General features: G+C 45.5%; 3 protein-coding genes across 4 annotated transcripts; 1 reads left to right on the top strand and 2 right to left on the bottom strand.

Moving 5' to 3' along the window:
- Nucleotides 1-799: 799 nt before the first annotated feature.
- On the bottom strand, nucleotides 800-5790 carry pianp (PILR alpha associated neural protein). The gene is made up of 5 exons (XM_084027228.1): nucleotides 5720-5790; nucleotides 5128-5534; nucleotides 4709-4787; nucleotides 1733-1879; nucleotides 800-1030 (listed from the first exon to the last, which is right to left on the bottom strand). Exons 1-5 carry the CDS (start codon nucleotides 5728-5730, stop codon nucleotides 1009-1011), a joined length of 666 nt encoding a protein of 221 aa, XP_083883354.1. The 5' UTR covers nucleotides 5731-5790; the 3' UTR covers nucleotides 800-1008.
- Nucleotides 5791-6896: 1106 nt separating this feature from the next.
- Nucleotides 6897-14089, bottom strand: LOC311024692 (uncharacterized protein). The gene is made up of 13 exons (XM_084027218.1): nucleotides 13811-14089; nucleotides 12057-12175; nucleotides 11380-11615; nucleotides 10932-11055; nucleotides 10442-10563; nucleotides 9855-9941; nucleotides 9564-9653; nucleotides 9186-9274; nucleotides 8208-8430; nucleotides 7979-8101; nucleotides 7664-7829; nucleotides 7359-7447; nucleotides 6897-7129 (listed from the first exon to the last, which is right to left on the bottom strand). The coding sequence occupies exons 1-13, from the start codon at nucleotides 13898-13900 to the stop codon at nucleotides 7038-7040; spliced, it is 1650 nt and encodes a 549-aa protein (XP_083883344.1). The 5' UTR covers nucleotides 13901-14089; the 3' UTR covers nucleotides 6897-7037.
- A 2141-nt stretch (nucleotides 14090-16230) lies between these two features.
- znf384b (zinc finger protein 384 b) lies at nucleotides 16231-24134 on the top strand. 2 transcript variants are annotated; one of them, XM_084026483.1, is made up of 11 exons: nucleotides 16233-16407; nucleotides 17497-17564; nucleotides 17722-17941; nucleotides 18245-18358; nucleotides 19614-19765; nucleotides 19846-19937; nucleotides 20721-20945; nucleotides 22067-22234; nucleotides 22347-22425; nucleotides 22540-22698; nucleotides 22828-24134. In XM_084026483.1, exons 2-11 carry the CDS (start codon nucleotides 17499-17501, stop codon nucleotides 23194-23196), a joined length of 1644 nt encoding a protein of 547 aa, XP_083882609.1. In that variant the 5' UTR covers nucleotides 16233-16407; nucleotides 17497-17498; the 3' UTR covers nucleotides 23197-24134. The 2 variants fall into 2 exon arrangements, with proteins under 2 accessions (XP_083882610.1, XP_083882609.1); XM_084026484.1 differs by lacking the exon at nucleotides 20721-20945 and having other exon boundaries at nucleotides 16231-16407.
- The last annotated feature ends 63 nt before the right edge of the window (nucleotides 24135-24197 follow it).

Below are 24197 nucleotides of genomic sequence, written 5' to 3'. Positions count from 1 at the left end.
CGTACAGTTCACAGATGCTCATTTCCATGATGACGTAAATCTGTCTTTGTTGTGCACCATCCAAAACCTTTGGGAATCATTGATTTTCAACATTCAACTTCTATCCATTCCCACTCTGAATATTTTATCTCCACCACTGGAAGTATGCTTAACACGCCTCTAACAGTCCAGCAGGAACAGAGGTTTGCTCACAAAGGCTCGACAAAGAGGTGAACGTCAGCCAGATAATTAAGAAAACAAATCATGAGGAAAAACTGAAACAAAACAGACTCCTCTACACACTGCAGAGGAGAGGGGGGAAGCCACACTATTTGCATTTCAGGCGCCCAAAGCGGGGAATAAACAGCAGTTTTTGGAGCGTGACATGTTAAACACATTGCCTGTTGGCTAAAGCGTGCCAAACGGCTTTGTGAAATGCCCCGTTCAGTGTTTGAGATGCCAAGGATGGCTTTTTAACCATTTGCGAACCAGACACGAGCCTGCTGTACTGAAGTGAATTTTCAAGTGTTTTTTTCATGAAAGAACAGTTGCGTTGGATTAGAATAAATGCGGAACAGCTTCATGTGTGCAGCCGAATCACTGGAAACAGCTGTGGAAGCACAGGTAGGGAATTTCAGAGGTAATTGGGACGTTGCAGGGCTGTTTGTGGCTTGTTTGTGCATGAGTCGCAGTGGGTCAAAGCGCAGAGCATGTGGTTGGCTGAGTGGAGCTCAGGGCCGTACAGAGGATGATGGGAGAAACAGGGAGCAGGTTGCTGTGAGCCACATGAAAGGGATGTACACCAAGCATGGAGGGAGGAAGGAGGGAGCAGCGGGGAGATGTGGCTGGGTTGTTTTTTATAGACCTCAGGGAAACCAAGGACTTTTGTGATTGCTGGATACCTGGGACCCCTGGATTCATTTCACAGTTTAGAGAAAATAAAACGGCGCTGCAGGCACACCCTCCGGCCGCGCTGATGTTCCTCCTCAGGCCCCGTAGGAATGTTTACCATACGGATAAACAGTCACCTCAGAGGTTCACAACCGGGATCCTGACACAGCCAGAGACACAGTGAGGAAGAGTAAGAGAGAAAGAGAGGTTTAAAAAGGGGGGAGGGTTCTGGGAAACTTTGGGAGCTCTGATGATGGGAGGAAAGATGGCGGAGGAGAAGTGGAGCAGCGAGGCCTGAAGCTGGAGAGCTGGTGTACACGCAAACGGAAAGCTGCATCACGGGGGACCGAGAGGGCGGCGGGGGAAAGAGGAGACGGAAGAGGAGGAGGAGGAGGAAGGTAGAGGAAAGCTGATGGGGGGCGAGGAAGTGAGAGGGAGCGCTGGAGTACAGCACTGTAATTATCCTGATAGAAATTAACTTTGAATACCCCCCCAAATAAAAGCATCATCTCATGGATGGCGGTGGGACTCCTCTGGAGAAGGATCTGAAAACATGGGGACATCTGACAGCAGCAGCAGCCCTCAGAGAGACTGCATGTATCATGCTAAAGAATTAATCATGCTGCTGCTCACACACACACACACACACACACACACACACACACACACACACACACACACACACACACACACACACACACACACACACACACACACACACACACACACACACACACACACACACACACACACACACCACACACACAAGCAAACATGAACCCAGAGGTGCACAGAAAGTCACACATGCACATCAGTCTTGTGGACTTCCAAACATCAGGCCTGTGCAGAGGCGACTCATTACCTCTCCCTGTCGGTGAAGGAGGAGGAGGTGCTGTGCAGCGTCTGCCGGCTGTCCTCCGAAGCGAGGGAGCGAGGGAGTGCGAGGGAGAGTGGGGGGGCCACGCCACGGGAAAGCGGGGGTGGATGCTGGGAACAGCTGCGATCGTAACTGTGAGAGAGGGATGACAGATAGATGGAGAGAGAGAGAGAGAGAGAGAGATGGGAGAGGGGATGGAGATGCGTGGAAAAGGGATAGAGGGTGGTGGAAGGATAAGACAGACGGAAGGAGAAAAGGAAGATACAACAGAGGGATGGGAACAGACAAAAAAGGGAATTAAGGGAAATAAGAGAAGAAGAAGGAGGAGGACAGGAATAGAAGCGGATGAAAGGAAGTTAGCGTTTGAGAGAGACAGATAAGAGTAAAGGAAGGTTAGAAAGGGAGAGACACAGGCAGCGGGATGTAACGGAGAAAAAAGGGTGAAATTAAGGGAGAAAGATAAGGAAAACAGAATAAAGAGAACAGTGGGGGGGGGGGGGGGCAGAGAAACAAAGTGAGAGAGCATTAAGAACAGCCGAGCCATTTAGCATCAGCCAACACATTACTCTGCCACTGAGAGAGAGAATTAGTGCACTCATCAGACTCATTAAAACGCTGTCAGAGGGGAGACGGGGGAGGCAGGGAGTCGGGAGGGGTGAGGTGGTAAGGATGCAACAAGGTGAAGAAATTTACCTATTGGGGGTGGGGGGGGGGGGGGGGGGGTACAAGGTCACAGGTTAGGACTCTCAAGAATATTTAGACACACAAGAAAGCTGCTCTCAGCCATAAAAGCACATCTTCCTCCAGCAACACCTGTCCTCTCTCTCTCTCTGTCTCTCTCTCTCTCACACACACACACACACACACACACACACACACACACACACACACACACACACACACACACACACACACACACACACACACACACACACACACATACACTCCGGTTTAGGGCCGGGTAAATCACCGAGCACATATGCCGCTCCTCTAGACCCGTAATGAACTGGACCGGGGCCAGTTTCCACTATAGGATCATCGTTCCAGTCCATCTGCAGCCATCATCCCGCTCTCCATCCAACACATGGCGGTATTTACACATTTATGACACCGAGCACGAGCCAGTCTATAGACAGGGACTGCTGCCACGACGGGGGGGGAGGGGGGGGGGTGCTAGTAAATTACCGAAACAACAGCGGAGGCCTGAGAGAGAGAGAGAGAGAGAGAGAGAGAGAGAGAGAGAGAGAGAGAGAGAGAGAGAGAGAGAGAGAGCGAGAGCGAGCGAGAGCGAGCGCGGGCTTCATCGTGGATCAACTCTCGGCAAGCTGCAGGATTATCTGCGGATCAGCATCCGGACTGTGCTGGGAGAGATAGGAGACTGGCGCGGGAGATAACAGGAGGAGCGGCCGCGCAGAGCGGCGGCGGTGAAGGCACAGTGATAACCGGAGGCGGCGGAGAAAGTGAAGGAAGAAGGGGAACAGGTATTCAGAGACAGAATAGAAGCAAACATACCTGGGAGGCGAGGAGAAAGGAGGGGGGGATTAGAGAGACAGCGATAATAGATCATGTAGAGTGGGAGCCTAACTGAGATTAAAGGGACAGTTCACCCCAAAATACATATTCTTCCTCTTATCTGTAATGCTATTTATACATCTATATGAAATAGTTCCCACTGGGACTGCTCTCTACAAGGTCTGTGGATTATCTTGAGTAACCAGGTCAGGACTTCTTGAAGAGTGCTGTTGAGTTTTTCAAAGTCATTCATTTTTTGGGCTCTTTGAGCAGCACAAACTGGGTGTAGGACCATTATACTTGAGAGGCAACATCTCCAAAACTAGGCCACTCACACGGAAACAACCTGATACAGGACAGGTATACTGATTCATGCAATGAAATGGAAAATGATGATACAGCAGAAATGTGGGTAAGATGAGCAGACAAGATAATTACAAAAAGGAGGTGAGTAAACGTATTTATGAGAGAGCGACCCCCCCAAAAAGAGTGTGAGATGTGTGAAAGAGAAGGAAGAGGAGTCCCGGCGGTCAAATAAACGAGGTGTTATTGGTTTGATCAGCAAAGCGTGGAAGTGCTCCATTACATCACATGTGTGCAGCTAGCACTTCCTGTGAGGCCTCAAAACGGAATATATACAGAACATACACACACACACACACACACACACACACACTCACACACACACACTCACACACGTTCTCCGGGAGGTTAAATGGCCATTAAGCTATGTTATTGCTCAGGATCTGTTTTGGTTTCCAGCTCCATCCTAATGGTTCTAGTGAATGTTTAATCATTGCAACTCTAATGGCACTAAATGATACATCTGTGCCAACTGTGACTTTCAGGAACACAAGTGCTGTTAATAAAGTCATTAGTAGGCAATTAGTCAGCTCTCACAATGGGAGGAAGACGTAGACGCGTTACATAATCACCAACAACAGGTGCACAGTCATGGCAACCATCGGACCTACACCCGGCACAACCCACAAATGTTCACCTCGACCATCAGTGGCTTGAAAGAGGCTAAACAAAAAGATTCTTCAATCTTGTAGTACTTATACACAGCCCTAACACACCTCCGAATCAGTTGTTCTCCAAACACCTTTCAGTTGAGAACAAAGCTATGTCAACCTGTGACTCCTCTTTAGGTCATATGATTTTTTTTGACAATTGAACTCAACAGATTCCTGCTTTAACTGAGACACAGGCTATTGTGAAATATCGACTTTCTCAGACCAAATGTAATGAAGGTGTTCAACAAAATGCTTTGAGACGGAACACGTCGTTCTACCTCAAACTCCCGGTCTTAAAGAAAACAACATGCCGTCTAATTAAAGGAGGCATTTTATGTTCACGCTTCTAAAAATGAGACAGTTGAGAATGAAAACAACTCTCTTCACATTTCTGCGTCCACACGGACTCACACAATATTTTGGAGGTTCCTACCAGAGTTTGGCTGTAATGACGACTGCCGTCAGGATGAGAAGCGAGGAGATGGTCACGGTGACGTAGAACTGAGGGTCCACTGTAACACACACACACACACACACTACTTACTAATCTCAGACCATGATCATTTCAGTTGTATCCAGAACAAAAGAAGAGCTCAATAAGCCAGCTCAAACATGAAATTGGATGTGTGAGAGCCGATGACGTCTTGCATCTTGCGTTTTGTCAGCGGCCAATTCCTCCCTGTGAGTGACGAGAACTTTATTAGGCATTCCCCGCCACAGACACAGCCAGCTGCACACAGCAGCCTTCACACTGTGACAGCTCATTCCCCGAGGAATGGTGGTGTATGTGTATTCACATGGGCTGTGGCTCATGGCCGTCTTTATTTAGAAATCCGTCATGTGCATGCCCACCTTCCTCGGGCTCCGTCTCCTCCGCCTCCGTCCCTCCATCGTTCACTCCCTTCAGGTCCTTAGACTCCAGCGGTGTCTTCTCTCGGGGCTGCATGCTGATAGGCCAGTCTGACTTGGCGGTGCTGGCCTCCTGCTGGTTCCCGTGCTGTTGCAGGGGGTCGGGTTCCTGGCTGGAAAGGAAGTGGTAGGTCTCATCCTCCAGAGGCTGCGTGGGACCCCAGACCACCGCCCACAGAGGGGTGGGTGTGACCTGGGCTGTAACGGACAGCTGGACCGACAGGGCGTCTACCTGCTCGTCGCCCTCGCTGTCGTCACGGTTACTGGTGGAGGGCTGTGTCACCAGAGCAACCAGGAGGAGGGAGACGAGGCAGCGGAGGGCAGTCAGTCGTGCGACAGGAGAGATGGAGCTGTAGGAGAAGTGCAGGTGAAGAATGAGAGACAGAAGTTATCCGAGAACATGTTCTGTCCACTGGCGTCCCACACAACCTCATCAGCTCACCAACGGATTCTCATGCTACACATTGCTCACAATGACATATTATGCATCTGCACCCCATACACCCCCCTTCACCTCAGTGACTATTCATCTTACCATCTCTCCATCGCTTGGCTGTGTTCACTCAGACTCCGCTCCTCCGATCATCTCGCTCTGGAAGATAGGACAGAGGGGCAAGAGAGGGATAGAGAGGGAGAGAAGGGGGAGGGTCCAGCTCTTTCCTTCTTTTATGTTGCCAGATAAAAACCATATAAACACAGACACCAGCAGGAGTATTGGCAGGAAGCCAACTCTGTCATCACTAAAAAAAAAACACACACACAACAAAAAAACAGACTCCCCAGGGCTTTTAAATGTTAAGGCTCAATTATGCGCCACATGTTTGTACAGAATCCACATCTGCATTCAAAAACACCCACAAGTACATGCTCATTGTCTGCTCTGCTCCCTCACACACATTTACAGTACACACACCTGAGCACAGCACATTCATCATCATCAGAAGCATCACGCATGGAGTCAATACTCTATATGGCACTTTGTGCAGACAGAGGCAACTTCCTATCCTCAACGGCTGCCTAAATGCCACAGAAATGTCACTTAGAGACACACGAGCACACCGGGAGACGGACACAAACGCACACGCACTCCGACACATATCAGTTATCATGCCTACCTCTGGCAGTGGAGAGAGGGAATGAGAGAGGGAGACGGAGAGAAGGGGGAGATACAGAGAGCAAGTGAGAAAAAAAGCATCGGTTGCCTTAGCGACTGAGACATGTAGAGTCTGCTCGAGTTAGAGAGGGGAGAGAGAGCGATGTAGGGAGGGCAAGAGACTGTAGAAAAGAGATTTAAATGCTAATTATGTGTGTTTTAAAAAAAACTGGTTCAATTAAATGGAAATGGAGGAAAATAAATTAATTTGACGAGGCAAACAGAAATGATACTGAGAACAACATTGGGAAGCGCATTTCAGAGGCGGGAGGTTAAAAAAAAAACCTCTTCAATCATGTTTACAAAAACAGGAAGGACACCCCAGAGAGACAGAGACAGAAATACAGTGGAGGAAGAGGAGCAGGAGGGATCACAGGGGGAATAACGGGATTCATTGACAGCCAGGCAGGGTCGGAGTGAAATCAAATGTTAAAAAAACAAGAGATGCAAACTTGGAGCAGAGTCACAGGGTGACAGCTTTATTATATGTGGAAATAATATTTACATGGAAAACAATCTGCCTATCACCCACACACACACTCACAGTCTGCATCCATACGAGCCCCCTCTGACACTGACACTCAGTCTGTCACACTTCATTCCCCACACCCTCCTTCACCTCCCCCCTCCCTCCCTCCCTCCCTCTCATTTCCTCTTCATGGCTGCAGGCCGTGGTGTCCTCGGCATGAGAAACCAGCACTCACTGGAGAACGCAGCGAAACCACGAGCCGGACCCTCCATCCTCCACGCCATCGTTTGCTCCATCGTTATCGCCGTTGTCACCCTCGTCATCTTAATTTGACAAGGAGGTCACGAGGATTCATCTCAACATCATCTCATCCCAAATTAACATGATAGCAAAGTCTGAAATTCCATGGTTACTCAGTAAGCGTGCAAGTCAGTAAATGAAGATGTGAAAAATGTGTGAAATCGCAGTGTGTGTGTGTGTGTGCGTGTGTGTGTGTGTGTTTGTGTGTGAGAGAGAGAGTGTGAGTGTGTGTGTGCGTGTGTGTGTCTGTACCATCAGTCTCCTCGTCATCCTCTGTGTCCCCCTCCGACTCCAGCAAGCAGGACTCCAACTGACTGTCTCTCTTCACTGTGACATCACCCCTTCAACATTCACACCCGCAATTAATTAAACACCCAATATCAATAGAGGTGTGTGTCAAAATCCACTTCTATTCATTAGCACCTTATAAAGCCCCGCGCTGCTTTAAAGCTAGCAGTGCCGGTGACCTTGGTTGAACTATGCAAATGAGGAACATGATTGAGCAGTTTAGACTGAAATCGTTTGCACGGAGTGGTGTTGACAATAACTGTGCTCACCTCTGCTTCCCAGAACTGGGGAGCTGCTCCCATACGATGAGGTCGCGACCTCCGGTGACCCACCGGTGGTCTCCGCTCCCTGTGGTCCAGCCTGCGAAGCAGAGGATTCTGGGAGCATCGGGCCAGGTCAGAGAGGCCAGGTAGCGGCCCTGAGGCAGAGAGAACACTAGAGGGAGGAAGGGAGATGAAGGGAATGGAGGGAAACAGAGGGAAACAAAGCACTTTAGATTTTTGTCTGAAGTCCTTATTGAGCTTTCACCTTTTCAGAGTCGAGCGAGTTACTTTTAGTTACACATGGTTTACTCTGCAACTCACAATTCAGCGAGCTCCCGCCGTTCGCCAGATCATAGCAGGAGGCAATTAGGAGGCCTCCTATCTGGTGAACACAATCTGTTACCCCGGTGACGCTGTTGTGATTGGTCAGCCTGGACATGATCCCTGTGATAATTGGGCAGATGTTGGGTGGAAACATTATGCAAATGTTCTTTCATCTACCTTCCCTTTTCAGTCACCCTGACACACACACGCCCGCTGCAGAGCTCACCGTTGGTCCAGTGCAGGATCTTGAGCCAGGCTCGACCATAAGACAAGAACACTCTGTCTCCACGCGGGCTGAGGGTCAGACGCCCGCCTGACCCCCCCCCACAGCCCGTCACCTGTTCGCCCCAGTGATGCAGCAGCCTCAGAGGGTCTCGATCCGAACACCGGTTCTCCCACACAGTCACCCCTCCCTCGGCCGAGCCGCTGAACACCAGCGGACCCTGTGTCTGTTGAGGGCACAGGAGACATGGTTGTCATGGTGATCTGAGTCTTTACCCAGTGTGTGTGTGTGTGTGTGTGTGTGTGTGTGTGTGTGTGTGTGTGTGTGTGTGTGTGTGTGTGTGTGTGTGTGTGTGTGTGTGAGAGAGAGAGAGAGAGAGAGAGAGAGAGAGAGAGAGAGAGAGAGAGAGAGAGAGAGAGAGAGAGAGAGATGCAGAAAAAGGAGAGCAAGTGTATGTATGTTTGTGTGAATGTAAAAGAAATGTTTCAAAATGTATGTTTCTGATCCGCTGCTGGTTATAACCGGATTGTGTGCTTTGCTTGGTAAACAACAAAGAGCGTGACAATGATGCGTTACGCTTTAATGCTTTAGGCATATTTTGATGATTACAAATTGGGTAAAAAAATGTGCATATGCAGCTCTGGATTTCAATATTCATAAAAGGCCTTTTTGCTCAAAATATGTACAGTATGCTTTCTAAAATTGGTAGAGCTCCACGGCTTACATCTCAACAAATATCTTTGATTTCTATTTGAAAGCAAAACACGAGGAAAGCGTCAGTGAGGATAAGTGTAGAGAAAGTTGTTTGATTTTCTAAGGAGGGGCTTTTTCACATATTAAAAAAACTTTAGACAGCTTCTAACGGGAGAGGAAAGATTGTCATGTTTTTAAAAATATTTAAAAATAGGCCACTGTGAAAACAGCTTGAGCATCCTCAGTGTGGAGAGCACACACTGGCACGTAGGTGAGTGACCCACCCACCTGGATGGAGGTGACTGCTTCCTGGTGAGCGTTGATTGACTGACAGTTTTGGAAAGTGTGCCAGCTCCAGGCTTGAACTTTGCCCCCATCTGAGGTGGTGACAGAGTGTGAGGTTAACACGCGCTGACAGGCGGCTGGCAGTCATTATTGTTGGTCACGGTCAGCCCACCTGAGCCCGACTGCCTAATCTGTGTGTCTCCATCTCTCTCATTCAGCCCAATAGCCCTGCACTCCAATGGCTAACATGCTGGCAGACCACGCCGACATTTACACAAGTAGAAGGAAGATGCAAATGCAACGTGATGCCACAAGACAGACTCCCGGTTATTCTGTTCACGTTGTCACTAGCTCTTCGGTTTTTTTCACACAAACACACACCTGATCCCGTGATAATGTAGCCGTCTCCCTCTGGCACGAAGCAGAGCGCAGTCACAGCGTTGAACGTGTAGATGGACTTAACACACTGCCCTGCAGGTAACGGGGAATTACTCAAGTGATTGACAGGACACACACCACCAGTCACACAGGCACATATTGATTATGATGCACACACACACACACACACAACCAGACTGAGCCCCGAGGCTCTGCATATGTATATCATATTGTGTTTGTGTGTGTGTGTGTGTGTGTGTGTGTGTGTGTGTGTGTGTGTGTAGTTAAGCATACCAATGCTGAGGGCCCAGATCTTCACATAGCAGTCTGCCGAGCCACTCAAAATAAACCTCTCATTGTCGGACAAAGACAGGGACCAGGCTGGTATTAGGACACACAGACGGAAGAGCGGGGGGGGGGGGGGCGACGACGACGAAGGGAGGGGTTACAAAGAGGATGCTGTAAATAAGTGATGATGTACAAAAAGGGGACAGATTGCAAGAAAGAGGCAAAAAGACAATAGGCATGATGTTAAAAAAAAGAGAAAAGAAACAAATACTGAGTCTATAAGCACAGTGTGACTAGTAGGATTGAGCCGTATCGTCTCTGCGCTGCAGTTCTCAACTTGGTATTTTAAATTTAAAGGGAAGCGGGCGGGAGGGAGTGTAGGAGGAGAGACGGAGGAGAGACGGAGAGGCCGTTGGAGTTCATGTGACTGAAGGCTGCCTGCTTCAGACAGGCAGTGAACTCTAAAGTGTCTACTGAGGTTGCCTCTCACTGGGGCTGATCTGATGAACTGCTCCTATAATTACCAGACCGCAGGACAGAAGCATTACTCAGCCGCAGGATATGGACATGTGTGTGTTTATGTGTGTCCTCACCCAGCCTCTTGCAGGATTCAGGGGGTGGTGCAGACAGACAGGTGACTCCACCAGTGTGCCCCCCCAGGTTCTTGTGCTCCGTTGCTGTGGGAACATGCCACACCTTCACTGTCGTATCCCGGCTTTCAAGGAGGATGATGGACGGGGGGAGAGAGGGGGGAGAGAGAGAGACAGAGAGACAGAGAGAGAGAGAGAGAGAGAGAGAGAGAGAGAGAGAGAGAGAGAGAGAGAGAGAGAGAGAGAGAGAGAGAGAGAGAGAGAGAGAGAGGGAGGATGCAGAACGGTAGGAACCAAGCAAGAGAAGGTGACACAAGCAAAGTTAAAAGCCATTTGACATAAATCGTGAGAGATTTGCACCGAGCCATCAGGGCGGGGGGGGGAGAAAAACAAATATGTCAGGCGGCGAGGGGGAGAGCGGGAGCATATCAAGTGATAAATTAGGTGAAATGTTCACTTTGCACATCCATTATGCAAATTTCTGCTGCTTTACCTTCCAGAAATCACCAGGTTGTCAACAGCAACCACACAGGTGACTATGTCATTGTGACCCTCCAACTGTCTCAAGCGAAACTTGGCCTTCTCCCAGGATGCTTTGAGGCATGCAAATTCAGCTTCTGTAAAGGAAATGATGTCCAATTAGCAATGTGGACTCCTCAGCACCTCGGCTTGTTAATATACACAGTTCTTCAATATGGATTAGTCTGCCACTACAAAGTATGGGGCTAATTGAGCTCCGATGCAACACATCGGGCCCGTCTTCGGGGGAAGCGAATGCAGCCCGGTTGGTTTCAAGTCTGGCAGCCGTATGAGGTTGTTAGGACTCTGCGAGGCAGACGCGTATAATCAGATTGTAGATGTTAGTGACGGGTTAGGGTTCTGCATTGTGCTTGTGACTGCCTGCGATAAAGTGTAATAATAATGTTCCTAATGAAGCCCACCTTCCTGTCGGGGTTGCTGCTCCGTGTCAAAGTCCGAGCAGCCTCCTGACAGGTCTCGGCACTGATCCGACACCCTGGCTGGCTCCGTCCTTTCCCGCTGTCTGCCCGCTCCACCTCCCGTGTGCCTCGGCCTGGCAGCCGGCGCCGGTGCTGCTTGAGCTTTGGACTCCACTTCTCCCTTAAGGATCTTGGAAGCTGAAGGCGTTTGTGATGGAAGGGCCTCGGGGGCATCCTCCCTGTGCCAGAGCAGGAAAGCAAGAGCTGAATGAATAATGAAAATGCATAGGCACAAGGCCTCCTTTGTGACGGGGATACCTGGAGAGGATCTCCAAGTCCCATATAAACAAAAACAGCTCTTTTAATGAGCTACTAGTCCTAGAAAGAATATGAGCATGTCAGTCAATTTGATGTTAATATCCACACATTTCAATGATATGTACAAAGGCCCTTAGGGCTTTTAATGGGGAGAACGACATCCCTGAATGATGTTTACATGACACATTACGCACACTGGAAACTTCCTATTTAATTCAAGCGTGACAGCATTTGACCTCAAGCGTGTTTGGATAGACATGCTAAAAAGATCAAAGGCTTCAAAGTGAATGTTGTTGCTTTTGAAGAATTATGTTTCTCTCCATCTGCCCCCTCGTGCTGCTACCTCTCCCTCACTTCCTTACACTTGTCTTTTCATCTTCTCCTTTTTTCCGTCTCCCACAATCCCAAGAGTTTGCTGCGGGCCAGAAAGCTGCAGCTGAAGCTCAGCCAATCTGGAGCGCAGCTCCGCCTTCCTGGAGATCTGAGGGGCGAGAAGGCACGAGATTGGTTGGAAACCAAGCCACTAAATCCACAAGTTGTTGAGACATACAAGCAAAACGCTCAGCCCATCCTGATGTATTAGACTGTAACTGTACCCCACCTGGTTGTAATTTAGGAACCATGCTTGGATGACTGACTCGGCTTGTCATATAAAGGAGAATGCCACCAGTTTTACACATGAAGGTCTCGTGGTGCCTTCAGGTTCACAACTTTTTTGTTGTTTTTTTTTCTTTCACAAAATCCAGGGGGCACAGAGTTTGAAACTTCTTGGGCAGTTAGTATGCAGGGTGGGTATAACAAGACAGGATGTCGTTGCATTGTGGGAAATGTAGGATCGTGCAGTGTTTGCGGGAGGCTAGTAGTCAGGAAATATACAAATTCAATCTTGACCATAAAAAACCTAATAAATATCTTACAGTAGCAATACCTCAATGTAACAGTACTCTTTTTTTATAGTAGAAGTCATATAATTAAGAATACTGAAGTAAAAGTACAGAAGTATTAAGTAAACAACACACACTGCCAATACATATGCACAAATGCACACTGTTGTACATAGTGGTTTATTTTGATATATTGTATTTTGCACTACCCTCTGCTGCTGTAACCCTGCACATTCCCCCACTGTGGGACGAATAAAGGATTATCTTATCTTGAAAGTATAAAAAAAAAACAGAATAACACCCTGTTTGTTTATTTTATGTTACTGAATCAGAATTATTCATCTTAACTATGCAAGCAACATTTTAATTTTGTGACTGTTCTGTTTTGAGCTCACATACACTGTGTACATTGTGGAGATATTTTATAAATGTATCGTGTCTTTTTAATGTGGAAAGTAAGAAAGTAGCTTTATCTCTCTTTTTGAAATGTATTGAAAAAGCTTGTGCTTATGCTTGTTCAATACTACATTTCAATACTACATTTGGAGTATGGAAATACTCAAGTTAAGTTCAAATTGAACTTCATAACAGTACGTGTCAGTAAATGTACTTACTTAGTTACATTCCACTACTTAAAGTGTGGTAAGTCTAAATCCAAGAACGTTTTCCCAACGTGGGAAATCTCTGTCTGTGTTACTTATGAGAAGATAATGTGTACAAACATGTCAATGAGCTGTAATGCTACATCAAAGGGCATGTCTGTGATATTGCCGTTGTATTGTCTGGTGGTTGTTTGGTAATATTTTACAGAATGCAGATTCCAGCCTTTTACATGCTGAGGCTCCTGACGTGACTGAGCTGAGCTCCTGAACTGACTGAGCTGCTCAACGTGAAAGCTGGGCGAAAGATGCCAAATGAGTAATTCCCCACCATATCATAAATTCATGTTGATCACATATTTTTCTTCATGACGGGTTTTAAAACGCCTGACTTCATATATATCTGCAGCATCACACATTACCATTAAAACCCCATCTTCATGGAAGTGGAGCCTGGCTGCTCGGCTCGGATGTGATAGTAGATGGATGTTTGTTGTTTGTGCTCTTTGAGAGTGACTCGTGAGCTGTAGTGAAGTCTGCGGTCGTGTTGTGTCACGTGAGGGAGATCTATTGAGGATCGTTTACACGCCCGGTTAACACGGGGACGAGCAGGCAGATGAAGTGTTTCTGTACCTTGAATCTCTCCTCGGGGCTAAGACTGATTTTTATCTCCAGATTTCCAATCTGTCTCAACTTCTTCTGCAGCTTCCTCGCCTCCCCCATCTGCAGGCCGGCTGGTCTAACGCGCTGCGACTTCACGACACTTTAGTCGCCTGGCGGACCCCGTTTGTCAGGAAATGTCAGCGACGCGACACCTTGAACGAAAAGTCTGGAGAGATTTACATTAATAAAGACGTATCAGACGGGCGGCTCGGCGGTGCTGGAGAGACGTGTCGCCGGATGTTGACGGTGTACATGTGACGTGTATAACTACCCTTACAGCGACACCACGTGGACGATAAAGTCGCTACGGCAAGAGCGGCGTCGACCGAGGCAGAAATATCCATTTTACGTTCTGGAGAATTAATTTAAATAAATGACTGTGTCATATTAAATATGTTGGTGGTAGTTCATTCACAGAATATAGGTCTAACTGACTAAAAGTCACCCTTCGTCATCTGGACGGTGAAGGGCAGTAACGCCGTGCTGCCTTCAGGTGCGCTTTCGTCAGTTCATATTTTCGACACTCACCGTCGTGAACGAGACAAAGAATGAAAAAACAAAAAGAACACATGGTTGTGTTGGGAGATTTGGCAGCAAGATGACGAGAATAAAAATAGTCATTGGAAAGCCATTAATTCTTCAATATTTTATTGGATAAAAATAAGCGTATGTATGCTTGATACAAAAGTGTTAGTAGGCATTCACATCGGTTACAATTCTGATTAGTTTCATAGGCAAGGAAAATGTCATTCAGCATATATAACACATTTTATATTTTTCACAATTAATTAGCGAGAAGGTCACGTCTAAACATCAAATCTTTGCAAAAATAGTTAAGTATAATTAGCTAAATGTAATATATTATATGATACTACTTTATTGTGCAGATTTGGGGGACCATATTGCACGGTGATAACTATTGCAGCAATATTCCATTTACTCAAATCACAGAAAAAATCAGCACACTGTCACATTGAGGAAGCTGACACATGTCATATTGATAACATTTTTATTTAAACATATAATTAAAAAATAATACATCCACAGAGCTTTTAGAAAGGTGCAGAATCAACGTATCACTTCTTGTGAATTTTTTTTATTATTGTGAATTAATCATTTTAAAGAATGTTAACGGGTCCAAAATGAATGTGTTGTTTACCTCTGTGTAGATGTGTGACGTGTGGCTGCGGCTTCTAGCAAGGCTTGTCATGTCATGAGTTATCACGGATAAATGGCTGAATTTGAGCGGGCGCCGTTTCGGTACCAGTCCCAAGTGCTAAGTGACAAAAGGAGGAGCAAGACCACAATGAATGTTGGTTCAGTGTTTGATCGTCGGAGTCAGCTGGAGGAGTTTCAAGGACTGAAAAGTCAAGCCGAGGTGGCTGCTTTTCTTCTTGACCGGTAAGATACCGTTGAAGCTAGCTAACTAACGAACTGGCAACCCATTGAGGCCGCAGGCGCTTCGAGCAACAGCTGTGTTGTGACGTGAATGCAATGGAAGGGGGGAGTGTGAGTGTGACATCTAGTGGCTGGATGTTGTCAATGTTGTCAATAGCATCTTTAAATGTTTGGCATGTTTGCTTAAAAAATGGCTCAAACGATGAACCAATTATTAAAATTGTTGTCAGTTATTTACTGTCACCGAATAATTGAAGCTTGAGTCACACATATTAATGCTATGAAGTATCACAACTGAAATAGGTTAAAATATATTGTCTTACTGGCTCTGTCTATAGGTGATCCCTGATCCAGACCCTCAGGGACCCAAAGGCCTAACATGATCCAGGGCAGCTAGAGTCTTTTGGGAGATGAATTCAGCCCTGTATGGACCACAGACCTGTCAAGGCTCTTTAGGTGATCCATTCATGGTGTGCGGAGGGCAAGGACTTGTAGGATTCAGGTTGATAGTTCATTTGACTGAATTAGTAATTTCAAAGCACACATCATTAACTCAGAGGAAGTGAGTATGAGTTTAAATTACTCAACTAAGGCAATGATTTATAAAGCGCTCAATTTGTTACAAGGATTATTCCCTTTTGGAATAATTTGTAAATTGAGATAAGAAAATATATTTATTTGGGCTATACAAAGTTTCATGACTCTGCCAATGAAGACATCATGTTATTTCCGACCGTACATGAATGCAGCATAGCATACTGACTGCCTCCGCTTACAACTTGAAGCAAAAATTAACAAAGTAAACCCAAACAACTGTGTAAGGATGCGGTTAAATCCGTGTAGCCGCTATAAGGACGTTACATTACATTTTTTATTCGTTGTTTTAAATTAACTGGCCCTCAGTTGACGTTACAGGAAGTGACATCAGCACACACGCTCCTTTTGTCTGACGACTTTATCCGGAGGAAGTGAAGCTTTAGACGAGGCAGCTGCTTCACCGGAGGGAGAAAAAAAATCTAAAAAAAAAAAAAAAAAAAAAGCGAAGAGGCAAAAAAAAAAAAAAAAAAAACTTCGGTGGTTTGCAGGAATTTTGGACCGTTTTGGAAACCGTGTCCACATTGTGTGTAGCTCCGGGAGTCCCCGAGAGGAAGACGGGGTCGTCGTTACCGGTAAACGCCACTATTCTCCATGCAGTCGCTTGTATTTGTTGGTTAGATTTGCACGACTCCGCTGCCGCCTCTCCGCCGTCCACAGCCGGAAGTCTACGAGGATGGTCGATTGGCTTTTTTTCTTTTTTTTCTTTCGCTTCGGTTTTTTTATCCTTTGGTTTTTTTCTGCTTTGCTTGTTATTTTTTTCCAAGTAGCTACAGGAGGGCACGACACACACACACATCGTGCTGTCTGCTAGCTTACTGTATGTTAATCAGCACGTCGGGCCTGATTAACTACAAGATGTAAGGAGCCGAAATGGAGTCCTTGTGTTGAGCTTACAGTAAACACTGTGTGCTCGCTGGCGTTTCCTAAAAGTTAGCTTAAAGCTTTGCGTGTTTTCGTGGTTGATTGAGCCAACTTCAGCTCAGGAGTTGGACCTATGAACTGGGATCAGTCAGTGTGCGTTTCTGTCGGCGCTTCCAGTCAATAGTCCAGTAAAGGAAGTGGAACATTACATTACATTACACAATCTATGTAATTAACATTCCGGGAGCATCATCTCTAATGTAAACTTATGAATTGTCGATTGTGTTTATCAAAAGTCTATCGCACTCTCCTTGTGTGTATCTCTCACTTTGCTACTAGCATCCTCCACGGCCGGGCCCATAGGCTGCGGGACCGGCCACAGTGAGCGACCTGCCCCGTAGAGCCACACACCTCCAGGGGCCCTAAAACCCAAAGCCCCAGTTTAGTTAGTTCGTGTGTGTGTGCTAAGATGTTTGACTTGTCACAACAAGGACCGTGTCAGGAGGCAGCACGGCCAACATCAGTCATCGTGAACGTGCAGTATCGACTGACAGCTTTATTGCCGGATGGTGCTGCTGTGCTTTATAGAGGGGCCATGTGTGGAAAGGGGAACTCTACTGATTTTTACACACATCTCCCCCATTACTACTGCAGTGCTCTTTTAAACCCTACTTGACATGATGCATATTCATACATTAAAATTGTGTTTAACACACCACACTTCACACAGCTTGTTTTTTGACCAGATACTTACTAGGTCATTACAGTATTAACTCGTTGCCGCTTTTGTGTCATTGCAGACATGATGGAAGACTCTCATTTTAATTCATCGTATTTCTGGTCTCCCATCCCCACTGTACCAGGACAGGTAAGTCTGCACAAGAAATCGTGAATATGTAGTTTCTTCAGGATTGACACAGGAAGGAGAAGCTCCTTTTTTGAGGAGTGTTTCGTGACTACAAGAAGACAATGAGGGAAGTCCAGTCTTTTTTAAGCAAATGCAAACTTTCCTCTCTCAATCACAGATCGAGAACGCCATGTTCCTGAACAAGGTGAAAGAGCAACAGGAAAAGAATGCTTCCTTCTCTTCCCCTGCGTCCCACTACCAAACAGCTCTCCTCACCATCCCTACTCCTGGGACAAAGACAGATGGAGGAGGGCAGGCTGCCAGTGTGGCACACCTCCACCCTGCTCACAGCACCCAGAACATGATGTCTATCCCCTCCACGGGCATCATGACGGCAGGTGAGTCCTCGCTGCTCAGAAAAGCCTCCCAATCCTCCTCAGTATTGAGACGGATCATGTTTATTCCACTACGCGTTACATAATGTCCAATGATCAATTCACAACTTAAAATCAGAAGAACACCCGGAGGTTTAAGCTGGATTATGTTTAGTTCAGAACCATAAAGTTTGTGATTTTTATTGAGATGCATTCAATTATTTGGTTCATGAGAGCAAAGCAAAATTCCAGTTACCTCCGGGCAGATTTCATATTATCTGTTGTCACCTTTTTGTAATGTGTGATTCTTTCTTTCCCCCTGAAAAGCCGGTCTGGTTATCACAACTCCCCAGGGAACGCTCGTGTCGCCCACCTCCTCTCAATCGTTTGTCTCTGGTCATCCAGCGACCACCATGATTGTTTCAGCTCTCCATTCTGCAGGTACACACATGAAGACACACATGTCATGTGATAATGTCATGTATATGGATCTAAAATGTAATGCCATATTATTTTCTGTGACTAAGACTCTCATTACAACTTCTAATTGTAATTTGAATATAAAGTAAGTTATATTTAAACATCATCAAATGTTTCTTGGGTGCATCTGCCACCACAACTACATATAAGAATGTCAACTTACAAAGCTGTTCTATAGCAACACTAACAACCATATCCTGACTGAAACCAGCACTTTCACAACTGTCAGTTCTCGCTGGTTTTGTAGGCGGATATATACTTACGTGGGCCTAAAGGCAGCAATAACCAGTAGAACCAAAAACTGAGACTCAAGATATAACATTTAATTTATGCAACAGTTAATGATGTTGTCGTGCTTTGGAACATTATCAGACCGGTTGACTGTAGTGTTCTAACTGACTGTGCTGTGCTATGAGAGAGAAAATAAATTTGATTTTGTTCAGTTTGCTCTTAATGATATCACTGAGTTGCGAACCCAACTGAGCAATTCTCTTCTAAGCACAGCTTGTTCTCAGGAGTTGCAACGCAATAAAAGCCAGAAAATTAGCAGTTAAGGATTTTTTTTTCTTATCCAGGCTGTCAGTAATAGTTCTGATGGTTTAACATCTAAGTGAATCATTAAAAAAATCTTCCATGTAGGAGATGCTGTCAGTTTATTTATTTATTTATTTAACTTGATTTATTTGTTGAAATGAAATACCCTTATAACCCATTTAGATTATCATATTGTCAAAAATTACAAAAATACATTTATTCTTATTTTAAAATCAATATCCAATTATCTTTTCTTCCTGTAAAACAAAAATATGAAGTGTGTTTACGTAAGTTAATACCGTCCACTTTCAACCAATAATATCACGGCATCCATCCATCAATCAATCTCCAACTTTTAGTTTGATCTAAATCCTTCTGGTAACTGTACACGACTCAAACATTCTGTTTCACTGGGGGATCCACCACAGTACACAAGCTCAAGACACTCTGACTTCTGAAACTTTTTGTAGGAATCATTATTCAGAGATTTATAATTCTGTAGGACATTTTTCACCATGATGTGCATGTCTGTTACACCTGAAAGAAAAAGCACAGTAAAAAACATTTTCTGCAATTACTTCGATTATTGGTTCTGACGTACATGTAGTGAACAGCAACTACACAGGAGGGTTCAAGAGGATTCTCTTCTCTGAAGCTGCTGCTGTTTGTCCTGTTGTTATAGAGAAAAAAGAAGGGGACGGGACCCATGTGGTCGTGATGCCAGCGCCCTCCAAACGAGGCAGAAAGAAGAAGACGGCACTGTCCAGGGTCGGTCCTATGGGTGGTCTGGGAAATGAAACCCTAATACTGGCTCACCTGACGGCCGGTGGCCAGGTAAGAGGACACAGACGTAGAATGGGAAATCGAATAATGACATGAATGAAGGAATAACATTCAAATGTTATTTTTGACAGGTGGCGTCTTTGCAGCATCACCCTGGAGACCCATATGACCTGTCAAATGAAGAGGAAGACCATGGCCCAAAAGATAGCACGAAGACGTACAGGTACAGTGTCACCAGAACGATGACCTGCTGTGCCTCCCCCATTCCTCCCCGCTCTAGCTGTGGAATGCAAACACACCGGTTCCTCTGTGTCCTGTCCAAATCAAAAATAGAGATTCAGCTTTCATAGATGAACTAGGCGCTGCTGCATAAGCATCTGACACACACACACACATACACACACACACACACACACACACACACACACATACACACACACACACACACACACACACACACACACACACACGCCTTCTGAACACTTCACTGCATGTGATGGCAGAATATGCCTGCTTGATAGTGGATGGTTGATTCCTTTTCTTAATGTATTTGAGATGCAAATACATCAGTGCTTCTTAGGCTCTCTATCCTTCTCTGCACACAACCTATATCGCTACCTGCCGTCCTCTTTGCCTTTTATATAGCATGCTCTTTGAGTTGTAAACTCTCAAGCACTCTTGTGTCCTGCTTTTTCACCTTTTATAGTACCTTCGTACCTTTCCTTGTCAGTTTTCACTGATTTTCTGGCATCTTTCCCTGTATTTACCCCCACCCCACCCCCACCCGTCTTCATTGATTTATCTTGTGTTGTTTCCTTTTTATTGTGAATTTCATTTTCTATCATATCTTATTTATTCCTGTGGGTCCATGCTTCATTCCCCTATCTCCACCTTCATCTCCCTTTCCCCTTCATCTTCACTTTTGTCTCCTTTTCTGTATGTGTCCCTCTTCTTCCTCCTCGTTCTTCCATCCTGCCCTCCCATTTCTGTGTCTCTCCGCCTGTAGGTGCCGGATGTGTGCGGCGACCTTCCTCAGTAAGTCTGACATGCAGATCCACTCCAAGTCGCACACAGAGGCCAAACCTCACAAGTGTCCTCACTGCGCCAAGTCATTCGCCAACTCCAGCTACCTGGCCCAGCACATCCGCATCCACAGCGGGGCCAAGCCTTACACCTGCTCCTACTGCCAGAAATCTTTCAGGCAGCTCAGTCATTTACAGCAGCACACACGGTACTGCAGACCCCTCTTCGCCATCACCAACCACGTACCATATTCCCCTGTCCTCTTGACCTGTCCTGCCAAGTTCCCTTTTTGAAGGCCGGACTTCTGTCTTCTTCTCCCTCCTGGGGAAGAGATTGGAGCGGTGTGCAGATGCATATCATGCTGCCATGTAGATGTTGGCCTTGCATGCTATTAGTTCTGTCCAGAAGTGACCTTTTCTTCTTCAAAAAATTAAATTTCAAATTCCACTTTTTTAAAGTTTGGGCTTTGTCCACAAGGATATTTTTTGTAATGAATACATTAATCGTAATAGCCATTTGAAATGCATGGAGTTTTGTTAAATGAATGGATAGAATGATAATATTTTTTTCATTTGTGTTTGCACAGTAGGCCTACTTGCTTCTCTCCGTCCGTGTTTGCATTGCTTTTACATTGTGCTTTCTCACTTCCCATGTTTCCTTTGTCTGCATGTTCTCTCATTTCTCCTGCCATTGCTTCTTCAACAGAACCATACCACATTGAGATTGAAGGTTTAAAGGCCGTCTGCTTCCCCAGTTAACCATTGTGTTATTGTTTGGCTATTCTCCATTGAAAGGCGATGTGTGATAGAAGTCCTTCGCTGCCATGCTCGGCTTTCCTGCTCAGCTTTCCTTCTCTGCTTAATGTGTAGTCGTCTGTTGCTGTTCTATTTGGCTGTCATCAAATCAATTTTCATGTCATTTCTGGAGGAATGCCAATCCAAATGGGTGCATGTATTCTTCCGTTTATACATCCCAATCATCCAGTGCTCAAGGACATGCGCACAAAGGACAAAGTCAAAATAATTCACTCTGCTTTGTTTGTCTGTGATATTAACACAAACCATTTCAAAGCACATGAATTACAACTGGCACTCTGAAAAGCTATTAAAGTGGGAAAATATACAGATTTTGTTTTTGCTTCTGCTGATGGTTTCCAAATATTTTAGTGCTCCAATCTTTTCTTCACTTTACTTTGTCTGGAATGGCCTTCCTGACAGGTTTTGATAAAGTGAGGGAATCACTTTGCAGCATGTGTCAAGCACAGTACCGTTTTTGTCTCAGTCTGTCTTTAAAATCCTGTTACCCTTTCCCTTTCACCCTCCTCATCAGGAACCACACAGAGTCAAAGCCTCATAAGTGTCCCCATTGTACAAAGTCATTTGCCAACTCCAGCTACCTGGCCCAACATATCCGCATCCACACAGGAGTAAAACCCTACACCTGCTCTTACTGCCAGAAGTGCTTCAGACAGCTCAGTCATCTTCAGCAGCACAATAGGTAAGTGAGTCACTCGTCTTGAGTTTCTGCCTCGGTGTCTTTCTGCCGTCAAGTTACGTCACCGTGAAATCGATAGGAGGCCATGTATGTACATGTTTGTGTTTTTCATCAGGATTCACACCGGAGATCGACCATACAAGTGTATCCATCCAGGCTGTGACAAATCCTTCACGCAACTCTCAAATTTACAGGTGTGAAAGAATTGAGTTTTGTCCATAAAGAGGTTACATGTAACGTGTTGGTAATAGCCTGTCTAACTGACTTTAATATAAAACATGTTTACCTTTTCTTCTTCTTTTTGCCAGTCCCATCGCCGTCAACACAACAAGGACAAGCCCTACAAGTGCACCAACTGCAATAAAGGATACGTAGATGCAGCGAGCCTGGAGGTGCATATGTCCACACACACAGTCAAGCATGCGAGGATCTACTCGTGTGGTCTCTGCAACCGCACTTATACCTCAGTAAGTCAAGTGTTCATTTCTATATGAAACACTATGAATCACCTCACCTGCATCAGACACATGGCAGCTATTTTACCATGTAGTAATGTGTCCACTGTTTCCCCTCTACCTATCCTCCCCTCATCTCAGGAGACGTATCTGGTAAAACACATGGAGAAACACAACCCAGACCAGATGACTGCACCAGGAGCACAGGCAGCACAACAGAACCAAAGCCAGGGTCAGGGTCAGAGCCGGGGAGACAGTTCAGAGGGGGGATCTAGCCGACCTGGGGGAGCTGGGAGCAGAGCAGCAGGCGGAGGGCAGCAGGGCCAGAGCCAGAACAGCTATCCCCAGACAGAAACCATCTCCTGCCCATTTGACCTGCACCAGTATAAGACAGTGTCTGCCAGTGACATCCAGTACAAACCTGTCAGCGTAGCTGACATTACTTCACACAAGGACCTCTGTCTCACTGTGTCAGCATCCACTATTCAAGTGGAGCACCTTAACTCATAGAGGTAATGAAAGGGAGGAGTTTTGTGGCTGGGGGAGTTAAATAATTAAAAAATGTAACATGTGGAGTGTTGAAGGATTCAAGCAATACCAAGGTGATACAAGGACGTATGATGGAACATATGACTGTGCCTGAACTATGATTTGAGGCAGACAGGACAAAAGATATGGAGACAAAGTATACCGAAGACTAAGATTTTTTAAATTTTTAAATTTTATTTTAGTTTGTCTCTTTCTTTCTGCCTTGTTTTATTTTGTTTTCCTTTTGCTTAAATGTCCTGTCTGAGAAGAAAAGTGCATGTAAAGGCAATATAGTATGTTTTGGTCCATCACAGTGATGGTTTTACGATAGGAAGAGAGTCAAAGTGCTTTTCCACATTGTTGTTTTATCACCTCCTGCTCTTCGCTACAAATACTGCTCTGGCCATAGCAATTTATGGTCTCTCTGTTGATGAAATTGATAGTTGACTGTGAAGGTAAATTTTTCTACTTTCTCGCAGAAACTTTCAGTTTTTACATCAGTGTTATCACCTCTACTATATTGTAAAATAAATGCCTGCAAAGAATTCTTTTTAAAGGGACATCGAGGTAATTTCCTTTTCAGGAAAGATAAAATATCAATCAAGTATATATAGATATACTGTATATACTACCAGTTTATAATGTATGATTGTGTGTTTAAAGGATGTTGTAATCCATATAACCTATTTAGACCCATTCGCAGGCCTTCACATGACCTTTTGGGAAGTGATGGGCCAGTTCATGTTTCATGTAACCCTATTGTACTGCTTTGTGTGGATGTCCAGAAATCTTATTCAAATGTGTTCTTGCTATTATACTTCCACGATAACGATGTTTATAATACTTCTTTATAGACATACTGACACGTCTGAAATTTGTCCTTTTTTGGCTTATAATAAACCCTCTGATATGTTTCTCATTTCCTGTTTCTGTCTAATGGCATATTTCCATTCCAAATTTACACATGCGCCATAGTGGCTTTA

The sequence above is a fragment of the Eutrigla gurnardus genome (genome assembly GCF_963514095.1).
Source record: "Eutrigla gurnardus genome assembly, chromosome: 14".
In the NCBI taxonomy this organism is placed as follows: Eukaryota; Metazoa; Chordata; class Actinopteri; order Perciformes; family Triglidae; genus Eutrigla; species Eutrigla gurnardus.
This window is presented reverse-complemented; position numbering and strand designations above follow the sequence as displayed.